Here is a 19,880-nt window from a genome sequence, read left to right on the forward strand (position 1 = left end):
AGTGTTTCCTTTTTTTAGGCTATGTTGGATGCTATGAAAAGAAAAGAACAAATTCAAAGAGGAGAGAACGAGACAGACACACAAATCAATCATAAATCAATCATCGTGTCATCATGTTTCTTGTCTTATTATGTTTTTTTTTAGGCTTCCTAATATGCCAAAAATGAATTTATCGAGATGTATAAATAAAGAAGGCATTTTGCAATTGGTGATACCTCAATTTTTGTAACATGACATTTCACGTAGGCGAATAATCTTGACCATCACCCCGTGGCAAAATAATATAATTTATTAGTAACATCAAATTTGAAGTTTTATTTCAATCAATGATCCACCATATTCTGTTTCTTTGTCTATCCATTCTCACCATTCTAAATTGGATCAATTTCCCTCTATTAATGATGAAGAAAGAATATCTTCATCCACCCCATCTAACTCTCTATTAGACTGAAGATTATTTTGGATCATGAGCAATAAGGAGTTGGAGTTAACATGATGAACCAAGGGTCTAATCATAGCAATAATGAGTGAAGAAAAACTTAACGCTTCCTTATTTTGTGTTTTAACCATCTCTTCACTTTCATTTTGGCAAGTGGTGATTCCACTTGAGTAAACTCATTGAATTTTAGGTCTTACAAAACTTATCATAGGGTAAATATTCCATCCATGTTGACATGAGAAGTTGGTTCCAGTCACCCAATTTCTATATCTATATTAATTTAAATGGAGAAAGAACACCACCCGATCACGTAACCCACGCCGGTCCTACGCCTAGACACACATAAGTGCATGTAATGACCACCATCGCTAGGGGTGTAAATGAATAGCGAAATCCGTTTCCGTATTCGTCCGTATCCATTTAGCATTATCCAAACCGTCGAAAGCTCAACGAATGCGGATACGAATAGACTATAAGCTATTTGAAAAGCTATATTTACGTAAACGGATAAAATATCCGATCCGTATCCATTTAGCACTATTCGAATCCGTTCGATAGCTACTCGGATGCGAATGCGGATGCGGATATAGCACTATCCGAGCCGAATCTGATCCAGCCCTAACCATCGTACTCCTTTGAAAAGATGAAAATGATTAGGCATGTGACAGATCATTTTGTGCGCCCTGTGTGTCTGGTCACAGGGGTGGCGTATGCTACACTATCTGGTGGCATTGTCTTTCCCGAAATTAAATTAAAAAAAAAAAAAAACCCTAAAAAGTTGGACCAGTTACTACGGATTGCCCATAATGCCATGCCGCCCTTGCCATGATCATGACCATGACATCAGGCAAATAAGGGTAATCCTAGGCTTTTGTGATTTGTGGGGTTAGATGAAAAAGAAAAAAGAAAATTCTTTTAAATCTCAGGCATCGGGATGTGTGCGGCAGTGCAGCGCACATCGTGCGGCTGGAAAGGCCTTGATCTACACGTCAGTGCACACTGTCCCGCGCGGGAGAGGAGCTCAATCCGTCTCTGTTCTTCTGTGCGGTAATCTGTGATCGCTTGCTTTACTCGGCCCTATCGTTCTGGTCTTTCGAAGCGGGAGATTGTCTTTAGCTTCTCTGTTTCACAGGGTTGCTTTGATTTCTTCATTTCCTGCTTGAATTTATCTGTTCTTTTTTATCCATTGATCTTATTTTTGCTGAATATTCCTCTGTTTTTGTTGGTTTTTCGCGGATCGTTAAGCACAGATACAGTTAGGTTTGCATCGGTTTTTAACTTGATCGTAGTCTCATCTCCCCTCCTCCCTCCCCCTCCAAAAAAAAAATTTGTTCTTTTTGGGAACTCTTTGCTGCGAATTTCGTAAATTTGTCTGCCTTTTTCCCCCTTTCTCGTTCCATGCGGTTTGGTGTTTTCTTTTGTTATGCTTTACTGTAAATTATGTGTTAAGATTCTTTCAGCCTTTTTTCTACCCATTACCCATTTCTAATTTTGGTTAAAACTCTTGTGGATGATTTCCTTTTTTGTAACTCGTCTACTTCGTTTCAAATCATTCCTCGTTTTGGATTAATGATTCTGTAAGTCTGACCGATTGTGGCTTTTCATCTTTGAGCAGTAGCTTCTGATAAACTTGTTATTTGTTCTATAGTGATTTTGTAATCTGCATGTTCTGAGTTGTGGGTTTAAGAGGAGAGATTTAGTGTATGGTTTTTGACTTGTATCATTTCAGGGATCCCTTCCTAACAATGAAGACTGACAAAGGGAAGGGGGTAGCTAAAGAAACGAAGGAAACGTTGAAGCCTTTTGGTGACAGGTTAATAAGTTCATGTTTATTTGATGAGCTTTCATTATTAAGTCATGAGAGCTTCTAGTATTCATTGTTCTGTTCAAACATGGTTTTAAAGATTGGATTAAAAGTGTTATTAGTTTGCCTGGATATTTCTTAATTACAGAAGGGTTGGCAAGAGGAAGGCTGACATTAAGCCAGAAATGGTTAAGAAGAGACAGGTAAAGAAGAAGAAAGCTCCCAAGAATGACCCTAACAAACCAAAGAGGCCTGCAAGTGCTTTCTTTGTCTTTTTGTAAGGAAATATATGTTTGTTGGTTGGTATGTTAGAAGTTCTATGTGTTCAGTGTTTCATTATGTCGAAGCTTCTCTTTGATTCTTGTGTTGTATATTGTACAGAGAAGAGTACCGAAAGACTTTCCAGAAACTTCATCCTAATAATAAGTCTATCTCAGTTGTAAGCAGTTAGCCAGCATTATCTCCTTGCTTTTCATTGTTGTGTTTAGTTGAATAAGTTATTGAACTGGATAGCATAATTGATGTGGTTGCTGAATGTTATGTTAAAGATTGGGAAAGCTGGCGGAGATAAGTGGAAATCACTGACTGAAGCTGTAAGTGTTTAATCTTTCACACAGAGTAGGCAGAACATATTCAAATATATTGAAAATAATGGAAGATGTTGGGCCCTCAAAAGTTGATCAACCTTGACTTATAAATGCTTCAATGAATTCTGTTTGTAAAGGTTTGCTGCAAAATTTATTGATGTGGACTGTAACTTGATTTGCTATGCACCAACTCAAGTCTTTTGAAAAGCTTGTTCGGTGATTTTGGATCTCATAGTGGTTTGGCCAAGCCAATGCCAACCTGCTGGTCTCATTGGACAATGGATAAGTAGATCGGTATCATTTTGTAGGGGGCCATGAAAAAATTACTGAACGGATGATGACATTATAGATAAAGATGGATACACTGTAACATGTGGCAAGTTGAAAACTATCAGTGTTGGTATTGGCATAGATAATTAATGAAGACAATTGATAGATTGAAATTTTAGTATAAATTCTAATTGCAGAGAGTGATTCACTGTACAAAACTAACTGAATACTCTGTGGCTGTGTGCTTGTTTTTGTTATAGGAGAAAGCTCCATATGTAACCAACGCTGCAATCAGGATGACAGAGTATAATAAGCTTATGTCAGCCTACAACAAGAAACAGGTTAATAAATTGCAATGGCTTTTTGTGTGGTTAAGTTAAAGCTTCTGGGATGGCTTGCTCACTTATCTCTGTTTCATTTACAGGAAAGTATGTCAGAAGATGATGAGGAGGAGGAGGAGGAGTCTGACAGGTCAAGATCTGAAGTGCAAGATGATGAGGAAGATAGTGCAGAGGTAAGTTTTGCCTCGTATATAGTTGAGAAAATTTCAAATTGGTAACTCCCAACCCAGATGGGAAAAAAATGTATATGGTCCTGCCTTGTATATCTCATGTCATGACCCTTGATCAGGCCACGACATCGTCTCCAAGTCTCCCCCGTCAAGTTTCTCTTCGTCTTGAGAATGTTGCACAGGAAGAGAAACCAGGTAATCTTTTAAGCTAATACTCTTTCACACAATCTACCTTGCGCCTTTAATAACCCAATTTTGATGCAACAGTTCCATCAAGGTTCCAAGTTCTTGGTGATTTGGCACTCTCTCATGGGCATGATGAGACGTCGGCCAGTGTACTCGCGAGAGCCCCGTCGTCGGGAACACATAAAGACCCTATGCCACTCACTAGAGATTTGTCACCAAGGGATCCCATCTCCAGTAATGGTTCCTTTGGTGATAAAGAAGTCAACCAACCTTCGAGGGTGAGCACTCTGGGCCTTTGCTTTTCTCTTTGGTCATAGTTGGAAATCAATTCCTAACCACTATGCTGGTATCCCCTTCTTTTTAGTCGACTCCTACTCTGAACGAGATAATGGCTCTCTTGGACGACTTAACAGCAAAGGTCCCTACGCCTAAGTTCCCTCTACCTTTTTTGAAGTCAAACTCTGCTACTACAGAAAAGGCTTTGGAGTTTTTGCATTCGGTCGAGGGTATGTCAGCTCAAGAGCTCATAAAGCAAAAAAAATTGACTGACTTGCAGACAACCCTTGGAACGATTGAGGCGTGTCCCGACATTCCTTCGGACTTCAAAACTCGTCTCGTTAAGTTGAAAGAGGTGGTATCGTTGATGACCGATAAACTTCCTAGTAGTGTTGAGATTCTAGACCAGGCCACAAAAGCCATTGACCGAGAGAAACAACTTTCAGAGAATGTGAAGAAGTTCCGATCAGTTATTGATGAATGTTGTGAGGCCGAGATTTCATACGATGCACAGCTGGCCGTCTTGGACGAAGAGATACGAAGTTTAACAGAGAAAAGAAGGGTCATTGAAACGACGAAAACAACCAACTCCATTGTGATGTCAGAGGCCTATAGTGAAGCTTATCAGAGTGGAGTTGTTTTGCACGAAATGTTTCCTTCTTCTCCTGATTGGGCAAACAAAATTAGGCGGGGCAAGGTGGAGCTGGCCGAGATTGAGAGTACTTTAGGTAGGGCGTGGCTTTACCTTCATCCTGAGTAAATATTTGATGATACTTCGACTTTTGGATGGTTCTTTTGGGCGTGACGTTTTTGTTGTTTTCATAATCGTTTATGTTAAATCGCTAGTTGTCTCAAAGTAATGTTTCCCTCAACAAAAACGAAAAACATATAGTTGTCCCTCTGCCGTTCTGGTTTCAATTTCTTGAGATGGAATACTGAAATGATATCATCCAGCGTGCGGTTCATCAAAGTTCTGGTTTCAATTTCTTTGAGATGGAATATTGAAATGATAAAATCTAGGTTGTTGGGTAATTGGGTCCCACCAGATATGGTGAACATTAAATTATTTGAAAGGGTCAAATAATCTTGGCAATCACTTCACTGACGAATCAAAGGATCCATTATTTATGGAAGCCGAGCTGATTTGCTAAGCTTTGATGCCCAAAGTTTATCATCTATTGGCCTCAGCTCCACCAAGTTAGTTGATTCAGAGGTGGGTTTCTTAATTTTTAATTTTTTTTTATCAGAATTCAGAGGTGGTTTCAAGGATATATCTTGCTAATAATACGTATCGGGTGTTAAACGGCTCAATTTCTGTTAAATTGTTTAATTAAATGGTCTCAATTTTGAAATTATAATTGAATCATTTAATGGTAAAATTTATTTTAATAGAATCCAATTATAAGATCACATCAGATTGGATGATGAGATTCTCTCTTGACCTTCTCTTCTAACGAAAACAATCAAATGGAAAATATCTTTATAAAAAGTGAGAGTCCCAAACATGTACTGTTTTTATAAATATCTTTATTTATTGGTTTTTTATCAAATGCCCCTCTCAAAATACCCATATGTACAAGTGCACCTTTAGAAATTTACAATTTTCATGTGCCCCCTATTTTCAAAACATTGTAATATTTTAGTTCAATCCGTTAATCTAGGACGTTAGACGTTAGTTTCAAGAAATCTAATGACCAAAATGTCTTTGTGACAAAAACCTATCAAAATTGAAGAATAAAATGATAAAATGACCCTCATTTTCTCCAAATCGTTTAGAGTTTGAAACTAAAAATCAAACCCCAAAGATGAACCCTAAAATCAATGGAGTAAGCCCCGTCGTTGAAACATTGCAATTCTGGAGTAGGGTTACACTTTGCCCTCTCCTACATCCTCAGGCGCCAAAATGCAAACCTAGTAAAAAACAAATCTCAACTTTCTCATGTGTTTCTTCTTCTCCCTCACTCTTGCACTGTCAAGAAGAAGAAGAAGTAATCTGGTTTTCTGGGTTTGTTTCTAGTGAAAATGTCAATGCCAATAGGATCTCAGCAGCAACAAACGCATTCGATGACTACAAATCAGGAGACTTACAGTACCCACTCGAGCCATGGATCAATAGGCCCTGTTATTGCTGTCCTGGCTTTGATCACCATCTTGGGCGTCGTTGCTGGGATGATTGGGTGTATCTGTTCTAGAAGAAGAATCATGGGCATGGCCAATACGATTTCAAAGGTTGGGAAGAGACCAAATGCACTTCTTGCATCAACGAAAGGATCGATCCTCTTCCAACGTGACCACCACCGCTCAATACTAACAGTTCCGGAGACTGTTCCTACTGCAAGCCCAATCGAAACCATAGTTAGTAAGTTCGGGTAAAACAATAATATGAGAACGGATACGTATAACAATTAATTGGCCCACACGACAATAGTTCGTTTTAAAAAATCCGATATAATAAAATGCGTACGACAATTAATTGGTACGTGTTTAATACATGTCGTAATACAGTTACTCTGAAATAGCACGGGAGCAAAAATATAGGTTTATCCTAGTAAATATCAAAGAGAAAACTGATTTTTTGCCAGCTAAATTCTAATCATGCATTCATAAACACTTAAAACCAATATGGCTTTTCAATTTGAAATCATTTCTCATTCTTTTGAATCTCTACATCTAATATTAATTAAATTGAACCAATTAATATGGGATTTAATACGACAATTAATACATAAATATATATTGATACAACAATTAATACGGCATTTAAGTTTAGATTTAAGTTTTTTATTTTATTTAATTAAATTAAAATATATAAATATAGTAATTAATACGGCAATTAATATGACGATTAATACATCTATTTTTAAAAATCGTGTACGAAATTAAACTACCCCATAGAATACAGAATACGATAAGAGTCAAGAATTTAAATTATATGATTGGATACAATAATAAATACGCGAACTTACTAAAGGAATGAAACAAACCGAACAATCTGCAGAAAACCCACATGCCGTTTCTGATTCTTGACATGGTTTATCCATCTTTTTCTTCTTTTACTGTATCTGAAATGAGCTATATATGTTCTTTTTGTTAATTTCCTTTGGATCTGACACTCTTTTTATTGTTCTTTCTGTGATGCCCACCTTCATTGTCATTGCTAATATGTCATTACTGAGAGTATGAGAACTTTTTGCCAAAAAAAAAGAGTATGAGAACTTTCATGAGATGATGGGCACTAAGGTTGTAGCAGTGTCTTGATCTTGGAGTAGGGATACTTGCAGCTACAATGGAGAAAAAAATTTCACTTTAAAACCCTAAACAATTTGAGAAAGACGACGGCAATTTGATCACTTTACTCTTTAATTTTGATGGGTTTTTGTCACAAAGGCATTTTGGTCATTAGATTCCCTGAAACTAACACCTAACATCCCAAACCAATAGATTGGACTAAAGTGTTACAATGTTTTTAAAGTAGGGGGGACACGTGAAAATTGTAAAATTGTAAAGGTGCATTTGTACAAATGGGCATTTTGAGGGGGGGGGGGGGAATATATCAAAAACCCTTATTTATTTTGAAAATATGGGATCCACATGGATTGAGATATTTTTCAAATCATTAATTAGCGATAATGTATAGATTACTTTCCACGGACAGTGTAAGAAACCCTCTCCTCAAACAATTACATAAATTTGCTTTAGGTTTTTTGGTAGAGTAATTGTGTGGACAAGCAACCAGCGATCAAGAAATAAAGAAAGACAAGATTGGCCGTGTTCCATTTGTGGCTTCATGACCTTTGTTTGTCTGAAGGTATAGGTTGTTCACATGGCTTTTTTATTCAATAAATTCCTTTCTTACCCCCAAAAAAAAAAAAAAAAAAAAAAAAAAAAACAATTATTTGTCACTCTCTTCAGGACAATGATGAGATGGACATTTTGGGACAAAAGAGAAACCTACCTTTATAATTTTTAATTACCAAAATATCCTTTGAAGAGGTTAATTAGAGAAAATTAATAAAACTACTTCAAAGAAAGTTTGAAATTCATGAATGGCTTGTATTAAAATATCCTATATTTTTTTTTGATGAAAAAGAAATAGATATATTAAGAAAGAGGAATATTAACAATATTGTCCTTTTGATGGATTTCACATTTACCTAACATTGCCTTATAAGCTAAATCTGTTAACAGAAACAAAAGGTTATCATCACTACACCATTTAAAAGTACTCTTGGTAAAGTTAATTGTTGAAGACAGCTAAATCTCTATCTTCAGAAGGGTGGAGATGGTTGTTCAGATCCTTGCTGCTGCTGCTCCTCCATTTTCATTTATTGCTAAACATATATAGCTTTCCACATATCTCTACTTTGGAGACCCTTAGAACGTACACTTACAGTTAATGTTCAAAATGTTGGATGTGAAGGGTTGAGATCCGTATTTTTGTAGTATTTTGAAGCCTTCCAAGGGACATGGGGACAATAGGTCGAGGGAATGGAGAAAGTTGGATGAGGAGAATTAAGAAGGTGTTTTAATATACTTGAAGGTTTTGTTGTTAGATCCTCTAGATTTCTTTTTCTCTCACTGAGAGCCATATGGTTTACTTGATTGGTATTTTTTTCTCCAAAATAAGCAAACCATGGTAGCTAGAGCGGGGGATATGATTACCAATCTCTTTGTAAATTATATAATTAACAAAATTCTTGCATTTTGTTAGATGATAAATTCATTTTGATCACTGCAAGGTCAATTAACAGTCACCGTTACCTGGAGTCGAAACTTTTTGGGATCGTTCAAGGGCTAAATTTCACTGAGAAGATAGGGCTGAAGGTGAAAAAAGTTTGGAGCTCCCACAAATTGTTGCCTGGACGTCTTCCAACTCCATCTCAATCTCCTTTGCCCTTGAAAGTTCTAACTTATTTTTTGCAGATATTTGATAGAACCAGAGATATCTTTTATCGTCCTCTTCAGAATGATCTATTGCTAACCAGTCTAAGTTTTTGGGCCCATAAAACTCATCTCTCAAAAACTCCTCTTATTTATATACTTCGTAAAAATTTGCCATCTTATTAATATATAGTTTTATTTTCCCATAAAAAAAATGAACAAAGTTTTTTGTTATAATCTTGGTCACCCATATCATTTGTGGACATGAGTAGCTCTGATTTGCCATTCAGTTAATCCAAACATGGGTCAAGACATATGAATCTCCTTGAATCCATTACATATAGGGAAGCAAACGGATCGGATTCGGCTTGGATACGGATCGGATCTTGATATTCCCTAGTTGAATACCTCTAAATGGATTTGGATGCGGATCGAGTTCAGATTTTCTACCATCCGTTTATATCTCTGCCTTGTGTAACCAGGACCTTCCTCCCCCTAGTGGATGCAATTCACTCTCAATCCACATATCTACGATCATGATTCTTTTTTCCTCATATTCTAGAACTTTTTGAATCTTCAAAAATCCTCAAGATCATTATTTACTTAATTTTTTATTATTAAGTATTCAAATTTTTTTTTCGGAAGGATTTTTATCAGAGTATTAGGATTTTTTTCTTCTAGATATCTCTAAACGAATACAGATGTCCCTAAACGGATACAGATGCACGGATTGGATTCAGATTTTCGATTATCCATTTACATTCATAATTACATATTGGCTTAGGAATTGATGCTATCTCATTTTTTTTATGATAAAGAAAGGAATATATTAATGACTAAAAATATTTACAAAATTATCCTTTGGGGGAATAGCACATTTACCCAAAATGGTCTTGAAAGCTAGATCTCCTAACAAATCATGCAGGTAATCGTCAGTTCATAATTTAAAAAATGGATGTTATCTCATTTTGTATTTAATATATGATGAGCACATTTATGTGTGAAATCTTAGGGCATAAATCATACATTTTACCACATTGGACAGAGTTACTCGGTGTTTTCTTGTGCTTTTCAGGTTTTAGGTGAATTCTTGAGAAAATGGAAGAGATGATGCTAAAGAAATGTTTTTAAGCTGTTTAAAGGTGTTAATGGCTTGGATGTGTAGCACATCGAGTCAGCTTCGTAACGGTTTAAACGGCACTTGATTCCGAGTTGAAACGAAGAAGTTACGGCCGTTTTCGTAACGAAGCGTGAAAATGGTATGTAGGGGTTTATTTGCAATTATTGACAGTCGGTCGGAGATAAAGTGAAGCGAAAGTTCGGATTCTAGGGGCCTTAACGCAATAACCAGAAGTTATATTTCCTATACCCGAAAGATTCCATTTGGAGGGCTCTGGACAGTCCAACTTCAACTTGAGATATCTTGGGCTCCCGAACTCCAAATTGGACGAAATTTGGGTCTATTTTGGGTGATTTTTCGTAAGGAACACAGTGGTGAGGCCTATATAAGCACCCCATGCTCCACGTTTTCTGAAGGACAGAATGGGTATTTTATTTATTCTTGAAGGAATCCTAGTCATCACCCTTACTCTCTCTCTCTCCTCCAACTTCTCAAGATATTCTCTCACCTATGGAAAGTTGAAAAATCAAAGATGCTTTGATTTTATTGTTTGGAGAAGATATCTACAAAGAAAAGGAAGCACTTGTTAGAATTGGAAGTTTACTTTTCTAGAAATAGAAGGTCTATGTAAGCAATTTTCTCTTCTTTCTTTCTATTTTTTTCTTTTTTCTTATGATTCAAGGCATTGTAAAAGAGGAAGGAGAAGAGAATATTCTCTTTTTTTAGGGAATATTTCTCCTACACTTCCCTCTTCTCTCTTCTCCTCTCTTCCTCTTATAAATACCCCTTACCCTCTGGGTTGTAAGGAGTTAGTAGTTTTTTAGTTCAGTTTTTAGTTAGTTTCTAGTTCAATTTTAATTCAGTTTTTTAGTGTAATTTTTATTTCATTCACTTAGTGAAATTTTCTCTTTTTTTTCTATTTTTGGCTTAAGTTCTTAGTTTTGATTTCAAGTTCTTAGTTTTAATTTCATAAGTCTAGTTTAATGGTTGTAATAGTTTTAGTTTAAAGCTTTCTAGTCTAAGTTCCTATGTTGATGACAAGACATGGAGATTTAGAAGAGGAAGCCATGGTGAGTTTATTCAAATATTCAAGCACATCAAGGTATCTCATTCTCTAAACCCTTAATCTCATTCTCCCTGTCCTCCATCTCTCTCTATCTTCTTCTTCTTCTCCCTCTATTTCTTTTATTTTTTTTATATGGTTGTGGTATGTGGATGCACTTTTATTCTCTTGTTTCTTTTTATGTGATTATGAAGCGTGGTTGCGTTTTTGTTATTCCTTTCAATTCGCTTTAGTTTGATAGGTTAGATGCTCATGTGTTAGGACGCCAATTTAATCCTTTAATTTTGTTAGATGCTTATGAGTTAGGATGCATTAATTTTCATTAGTTTAATTAGTTTAATTCAACACTTTAATTTGGTTCACTTTGTATTACTTTTAAGTTAATTAAATAGAGTGGCGTATATCTCCTCGTGTTCGACCCGTAGCTACGATTGACCCGTACGCTTGCGGTATTATTTTAACTCAAACAATATACTAACTTATTATTGATATATTGTGATAGATTCTATGTTATATACAATATCAATTACATTTTTTGTTAAAAGGATTACAATTATATCCTTTTGTTACCATTAGACATTTTAATATTCGAATTATGAATTTATTTCTTAAATATTCCCAACATAGTCTAAATTTTTTGAAGGTATTCAAACATATCCGTGATGAATCTTTTAAAATTGCGTAATTAATGAGAAAATGATGTACACATATACTATCGATAATATATGCCCTTTCAGTCTCTCTCTCCTCTTTAACCATGTAGGTCCCTTGTATAAAAATCTTTAGGCACTCCGCTCTTGTGCATTTTTTGGCTTGGTGTGGGAGATACTAATGTATGCAGACAATGTATAGATCCTTCTCCCATTATTAATATACCATTTGTTTTTGTTTTGAAAAAAATTACTACTATGCCACTTACCAAGATTTTGTTCTATGTTTTAAATAAGGGATTTTCTTATTAACACCTCTTAAGGTGTCAAATAATTTGTAATCTTATTTTTTTTTCCCTTTTAGTTTAACACATTTTTTTCTTCTAATGAGGATAAATCTTATCATTTCACAAATGTATTCCAAATATGTGCTAGACAATGACATTTTTTATAATGACATAATGATGACTCACTTTCAATTATTTTTGAAAACCCTATTTTACCCTTGACATAGAGTACTTTTGGGAATATGACAATGAGAAATTCAAAAAAGGCCAAATGTTCTCTGTGCTGGGGGCGCAAGTTACGCCTAGACACATGGGGGTGGGCGAAATGACTATCCTGCCCCCCTGAATGGCAGACCCATGTGTCTGGGCGCAAACTACACTGCGGCACAGAGAACATCATTAACCCTTAAAAAAAAGTCTCAAGTTTTAAATAAACCAATAGAAGTTTCATTGTCCCTTTAGATAAAAAAGGTTACAACTATATCTTCTTACTAAGATATTGTTGATAAGCATGGATAAAACTGTAAAGGATTTAAGATTAATTATATATAAAGTTGCAAGGAAATCTCAAATCTAAAAATTGAAATCTAGAAATTTATGCAACTTGATTACTTATGCCACTAAAATACAAGAGAATGGTGAAAAATCCGTTCAACACAAATCCAACTTCAATGTATCTCATACCTCATCATTTAGAAAAGAAGGTAGAATTCATGATGTCATCCCTTTAATTTTGTTTTTTTTTTTTCCTTCTATTTTTAATGTTATCACACTTTTATTTAACCAAATAGAGTTGTTCATTCATTTAAATAGTGAAGATTGCCTACTACCATTGAAGAAGATATCTTGTCTTTGCATCGAAAAGTTCATATATTATAAACTTGAAAATTTTGATGGATAAAATCCTAGCTTTTCAATTAGAGAAAATTTTAGCTTCATTCTCTTACCTAGGGATCTCAAAAGATTAAACGATGATACGGATATCTTATGAAATTGATCTTGACAATGATATACCATATAATTTTGATATTAAATTCATTAAATGATAAATTATGTTATGAGTAGGTGGTCCAGGTAAGCCAGAATCACGAATTGAATTCCACATAGTACCCAAATTTGGTGCATAGGTAGTCCCCCTGCTCTCACCTCCATCATATACTCATAAATTTTAAAATTTTAGTCTAATTCGAATTCTATACAAGAGAAAAATAAGGTGATAAAATGACTAAAAGAATCAAAGATAAGATCTAAAGAGAGACTATTGTTGATAATACATAGGTTACACATCAAGAGAAAAAAATAGAAATAGTCTTAACAAAAATGGATCATATGATTGAGTTTGATCATCAAATTTTACATGTGACTGATCTAGTGTGGGCCCTATCTAGCCATATGATTGAAAATTGCCACATCATTATTTACCATGTGAGTCAAATTGAAAGTTGTATTACCAAGACAACAGTTTGCTGCAAGGTCTTTGTCTATTTTTTTATTATTTTAGGTTATGTTTAAAAACTAAAGAAAAAAAAAAAAAAGAAAAATGCAAAAGTTTTTGAATTTAAAGAGAGATAGATATATAAATCAATTATCGTGCTATCATGATTCTTGTTTTAATATGTTTTTTTTTATCTTTTTTTTTCTTTCTTGGCTTCCTAGCATAACCAAAAAAGAAATAATAGAGGTGTATAACTAAAGAAAGCGTTTTTTCATTTGGTTATGCCTCAATTTTTTGTAATATGGTATTTCATGTAGGCGAATAATCTTGATCATCACCTTGTAGCAAAATGATATCATGTATTAGTGACATAACAAATTTGAAGTCTTACTTCAATCAATTAATGACCCACCATATACTACTTCTTTTTCAATTCATTCTTAACATTCTAAATTGGACAAATTTCTCTCCGTTTATGGTTTTCTTCATCCACCCCATTTGAGTCTTTGATTAGATTGAAGAGTGTTTCAGATCATGAACAATAAGGAGTTGGAGTTAATCACGATGAACCCAGGGTTTAATCATAGCGTTAATGGCGGGTGCAGAAAAACTTAACATTTCCTAAATTTGTGTTTTAAGCATCTCCTCACTTTCATTTTGGCAAATGATGATTCCTCTTGGAGTCAAACTTGACTCAAAAGGGAGTGGAACTTGGGTAAACTCATTGAAATTTAGGTTCTACAAAACTTATCATTGGGCAAATATTCCATCCATGTTGACATGAGAAGTTGAATCCAGTCATCTAATTTCTATATTAAATTAAATGGAGAAAGAATACCACCAAATCTAGACACAGGGGTATGTGTAATGACTGCCGCACCCACTCTCTTGAAAAGATGGAAATCACCAGGGATGCAACAGTCATTTTGTGTGCCCCTATGTGTGGATGTTTCTAAATTAAATTAAAAAAAAAACAAAAAAAAACCCCTAAAAAGTTGGAGCGGTTCCTACGGACTGTGACCATGATGCCATGACGCCCATGCTATGACCATGACCATGACATCAGGCAAATAAGGGTAATCCTAAGCCTGTTATAGTTGTGTGTGGGATTAGATGAAAAAGAAAGAAAAAAAAAAGTCTTTCAAGTCTCCAGCCACTCCGATTGGAATATAGAAAATAAGCCAAACGAAGCTTATATGTGTTAGGGGCCGGGCTGGGCCGGGTTTATAAGATAGCGCCAACCTAGTCAACGTCACCTGGTCCCAAATGTTGCCACGTGTTAGCTTTCTGAAGCCCCAACAAATATCTCTTTGTCAGGGCACACCCAGAGAGTGATGCCTTAAATTAAAGTCGGAAGGACCAGTGAGTGACAGTGACTGGCTATAACCGGTGACATCCGGTAATAACATCGTTGTTGCGTGGCAGCAATAACATCAGAGCTTACCAGTTGGTCCGGTCACCCTTAAAAAAAAATCCAATGGAGTCCGTCTCGAACGTACTCACATTCTCTCTCTTTCTCGCTTTCTCTCTTTGGTGTCTCTGTTCTTCTCTGCGTTATCTGTGATCGATTGCTTTACTTGGCCCTATCGTTCTGGTCTTTCGAAGCAGGAGATTGTCTTTAGCTTCCCTTTTTCACAGGTTTGCTTTGATTTCTTTGTTTCCTGCTTGAATTTATCTGTTCTTTTTGGATCGATTGATCTTGTTTTTGCTGAATTTCCTCTGTTTTTGTTGGCTTTTTTCCGCGGATCATTAAGCACTGATACAGTTCGGTTTGCATCGGTTTTTAACTTGATCGTGGTCTCATACCCTCCAAAAATCTTTTTTTTTTTCTTGGGAACTCTGTGCTGCGAATTTCTTAAAATTTTTCTGCCTTTTTCCCCCTTTCTCGTTCCATGCGGTTTGGTGTTTTCTTTTGTTATGCTTTACTGTAAATTATGTGTTAAGATTCCTTCAGCCTTTTTTCTACCCATTTCTAATTTTGGTTAAAATTGTCTTCGTTTTTGTGTTTTTTTTCTTCCCCCAGTTTAATTTATTCTTCTGGGGTTCTTTAGCAAATTCTCGTGGATGATTTCCTGTTTTTTTAACTCGTCTACTTTGTTACAAATCATTCCTTGTTTTGGATTAATGACTCTGTAGGTCTGACCGATCGTGGCTTTTCATCTTTTAGCAGTAGCTTCTGCTAAACTTGTTATTTGTTCCATAGTGATCTTGTAATCTTCATGTTCTGAGTTGTGGGTTTAAGAGGAGAGATTTAGTGTATGGTTTTTGACTTGTATCATTTCAGGGATCCCTTCCTAACAATGAAGGCTGGCAAAGGGAAGGGGGCTGCGAAAGAAACGAAGGAAACATTGAAGCCTGTTGATGACAGGTTAATAAGTTCATGTTTATTTGATGAGCTTTCATTATTAAGTCATGAGTGCTTCTAGTATTCATTCTTCTGTTCAAAATTCAAATATGGTTTTACAGATTGGGTTAAAAATTATTAGTTTGCCTGGATATTTCTTAATTACAGAAGGGTTGGAAAGAGGAAGGCTGCCGTTAAGCCAGACAAGGGTAGCAAGAGACAGGTAAAGAAGGTGAAAGCCGCCAAGAAAGACCCTAACAAACCAAAGAGGCCTGCCAGTGCTTTCTTTGTCTTTCTGTAAGGAAATATATGTTTGTTGGTTGGTATGTTAGAAGTTGTGTGTGTTCAGTGTTTCATTATGTTAAAGCTTCTCTTTGATTCTTGTGTTGTATATTGTACAGAGAAGAGTTCCGAAAGACTTACAAGCAAGATCATCCTAATGTGAAGGCTGTCTCAGCTGTAAGCAGTTAGCAAGCATTAACTCCTTGCTTTTCATTGTTGTGTTTAGTTGAATAAGCTATTGAACTGGATTGCATGATTGATTTGGTTGCTGAATGTTGTGTTAAAGGTTGGGAAAGCTGGTGGAGAGAAGTGGAAGTCACTGACTGAAGCTGTAAGTGTTGAACCTTTCATACAGAGTAGGCAGACCATATTCAAATATTATAATGGAAGATGTCAGGAAATTGATCAAACTTGACTTATAAAAGCTTCATTGAACTATGTTTGTAAAGGTTTGCTGCAAAATTTATTGATGTGGACTGTAACTTGATTTGCTATGCACCAACCCAAGTCTGTTGAAGAGCTTGTTTGGTTATTTCGGATTTCATAGTGGTTTGGCCAAGCCAATGCCAACCTGCTGGTCTCATCAGACACTGGATAAGTAGATCGGTATCATTTTGTAGGGGGGCATGAAAATATTACTGAAAACGGATGATATTATTATAAATAAAGATGAACACACTGTAACATGTGGCAAGTTGAAAACTATCAGCGGTGGTATTGGCATAGATAATTAATGAAGACAAGTGATAGATTGAAATTTTAGTATCAATTTTCTAATTGTAGAGAGTGATTCACTGTATAAAACTAACTGAATACTCTGTGGTTGTGTGCTTGTTTTTGATATAGGAGAAAGCTCCATATGAAGCCAAAGCTGCAAAAAGGAAGACAGAGTATGAAAAGCTTATGTCAGCCTACAACAAGAAACAGGTTAATAAATTGCAATGGCTTTCTGTGTGGTTAAGTTAAAGCTTCTTGGATGGATTGCTGACTTATCCCTGTTTCACTTACAGGAAAGTATGGCTGATGATGGTGATGAGGAGTCTGACAGGTCAAGATCTGAAGTGCATGATGATGATGAAGATAGTGCGGAGGTAAGTTTTGCTTCGTATGTTGAGAAATTTTCAAAATGGAACCTCCTAACCCAGCTGGGAAAAAAAATGCATATGGCCCTGCTTCGTATCTCTAATGTCATAACCCATGATTTTTCATCCTAAATTCCTGGTCTTATTAGTATTCAAATTTGTACCTTTCCAAGGGATCTCATGTCATAGTGCATTTGGCATAAATATTTCTTTTTATCCTATGATCAATGGATGTGATGACACCAAAATTTATAGTCCCATAAGGAATTTGTAAACTTTGTCTAGCCATTTATGCTCTCCATGGTGCATTTCTTGTGATAAATATCTTCACTGGATGTATCCCTTTCTGTCTTCCTGAATAAAATCTAATCTATATTTGCTCTATTCCTGCATCCTGACAGGCATAAATCTACTGTGCTTATGAAAAATATCGGTAGATAATTGACAAATATTATGCCTTTGTTTGTAACATTTCAACTGAATCTGACATTCTCAATTCTTTTTTATGGTCAAATGCTAACATAAATTGTTTGGTATCTGCAGGAGGAGGACGAGGATGATGAAGATGACGATTGAAATTGGCATGGTAGCAGTGCTTACACATTAGGACTGATCCAGGGCTTTGATTCTGGATTTTGTATGATCATACCCGTAGGTTCTATGTGATTATCATTTCCAAAGGAAAAAATGCAGCTTCTGCCACTGCCATGTTCCATATTAGCTTACTGTTGTATTTATTTGGCATATTGACTTGGTAATATAGCATACTTGCAGCACACCTTAGCCTGTTCCAGCATCTTAATTTTTCTTTTCCTATGAAAACTGTGAAATCATAGGCTTATATAATTAGCCACTACAGTTGAAGAATATCATTTATTTTCTTGTGCAAGTATTTTGAACTAACTGGATTTCGTAGGATTGTTATCTCCATTCAGTTCTATTACTTCTTAGTGTCCCAGTCTTGACAGAGACATAGCCTTATATTCATTCTCTTTTCTTATTTAGGAGTAGGCTTTTTCCTCTCTGTTCTTTTTGGTTGGGGGGGGGGGGGGAACTCAGTGGGTTGCATTGGTAAAGCCAGCAGGGCATCATCCCTGAGGCCCGAATTTGAATCCCCCCCCTTCATACTCCCTTCCCCTCCCTCCCCCCCCCCCCCAAAGAAAAAGGCTTATTTTTTTTTTTCTTGCGCAATTAGGAACTGTAAATGCTAAGTGTAAGTGGCACAATTATGGAGTTCTTGGGAGCTTTGTCCTGTTGGATTAAGGGGCAATCCAATTGTGATTGCTTAATGTCAGTAGAGTATTTAGTTACTGCAATTGGTGGGATCTCTGTTATTTGTTGTATGCTGCATTCAACTCCACGTAATTGCTTGGAGGAGTCTCAATGGGAACCATTGTGGATAACTCAATCCTAAGCTGATACTGTGTCAATGGTGGTGTATCTAACTTGCTACCTTTAGCTATGTGAACCAGTATACCACTTCTCCTCTCTTGGTTCCTTTCATTTTCTCAGCAACGAGCATCTAGGAGGGGTCAGACTGCATCTTCTCCATGATGTCAAGCAAAGAGTTGTTCTAATCATTTTCTTCTGTTCCCGTTGGGTCACGTTTGTCCAAGTCTGAATTTGTAAAAAAGTCGTACCAAGTGCACAAGGCTCCCGTGTTTAGCAAGGTCTGGGGAGGGTCAAGTGTACGTAGCCTTACCCCTGTTTCCAGAGAGGCTGTTTCCAGGACTTGAACCCGTGACTAAGCGTTCAGCAAATGAGCACTTGACCAACGCACCAAGCACGACCTTCCAAGTCTGAATTTGTAGTCGAGTGTAAAACACAACCTTTGAAGTTGCTTTTCTTGCCTACTGTTGAGATGTACAATCACCTGCTGGTGTGAACTCTGATCACTTTAACAGTCTTGTATAACAGATTGGATAAAAGTGTTAAGAGTACTATGGTGGATGCTACCATCAGACTAGTTCCAAACATAGAGTGGACTGCTAAAGCGGAGTTCTAGTATCAGGAAGTCCTGTAGGGTATTACAAGTGATGGAATTTTGCTCTACCAACAGTCCTGAAGTTGCAAGCAGTTTGCTGGAAAGTGTGGATTGTGATCCTCTGCATGAAGTAACATTGGCTGGTTCACCCAATTTGCAATTATGGGTAGAAATATAAAGGTGAAAATGCAGTAATTTGACAAAATGGGGCCTCATAGAATAGATTCTATTCCTTCTTGGGATTTGGAAGATTGTTGAGGTTCAGAAAACTGGCCCAGTTTCCAGTGGTTAAGTTGATGCCTAGGCAGTCAAAACAAGTTAATTTCTTCCTTCTAGAAGTGGGAAATGTAAGAGTTTTCACATTATTAACTCCTGATAACATTTTCTTTTCCACTTTGCAATTGAATTAGAGTCATACTAGTTTTTGTTTTATTTGGAACAGTTCCTTTTATAGGTATTGATTTCTGCATGGATTATGTTTGATTCACAAGGCCTGGAAGTTGATTTGATACAAACATGTTCTGTTCAAGTTTCCTAGGCTAAACTTTCTGATATCTGATATGTAAGGATGTCTTGTTTTCTTGGTTCCTATATTCTTGTTTGAATTTGTGTAGAAGTATTGATTTGAGTTGGAATCATGGTTATCTGCAAAGAAAATATTTCTTTTGGAGGCCTTATA

The 19,880-nt window shown here is 36.1% G+C and overlaps 1 protein-coding gene across 4 annotated transcripts; it reads left to right on the plus strand.

Moving 5' to 3' along the window:
• Positions 1–2,423: 2,423 nt before the first annotated feature.
• Positions 2,424–17,993, plus strand: LOC122671922 (high mobility group B protein 1-like). 4 transcript variants are annotated; one of them, XM_043869410.1, is made up of 8 exons: positions 14,998–15,147; positions 15,794–15,877; positions 16,022–16,150; positions 16,255–16,312; positions 16,422–16,466; positions 16,982–17,062; positions 17,146–17,226; positions 17,761–17,993. In XM_043869410.1, the coding sequence occupies exons 2-8, from the start codon at positions 15,810–15,812 to the stop codon at positions 17,791–17,793; spliced, it is 495 nt and encodes a 164-aa protein (XP_043725345.1). In that variant the 5' UTR covers positions 14,998–15,147; positions 15,794–15,809; the 3' UTR covers positions 17,794–17,993. The 4 variants fall into 4 exon arrangements, with proteins under 4 accessions (XP_043725348.1, XP_043725345.1, XP_043725347.1 ...); XM_043869412.1 differs by having other exon boundaries at positions 17,764–17,993; XM_043869411.1 differs by having other exon boundaries at positions 15,002–15,147; positions 15,788–15,877.
• The last annotated feature ends 1,887 nt before the right edge of the window (positions 17,994–19,880 follow it).

This window comes from Telopea speciosissima, chromosome 8 (assembly GCF_018873765.1).
Source record: "Telopea speciosissima isolate NSW1024214 ecotype Mountain lineage chromosome 8, Tspe_v1, whole genome shotgun sequence".
NCBI classification, from domain to species: Eukaryota; Viridiplantae; Streptophyta; class Magnoliopsida; order Proteales; family Proteaceae; genus Telopea; species Telopea speciosissima.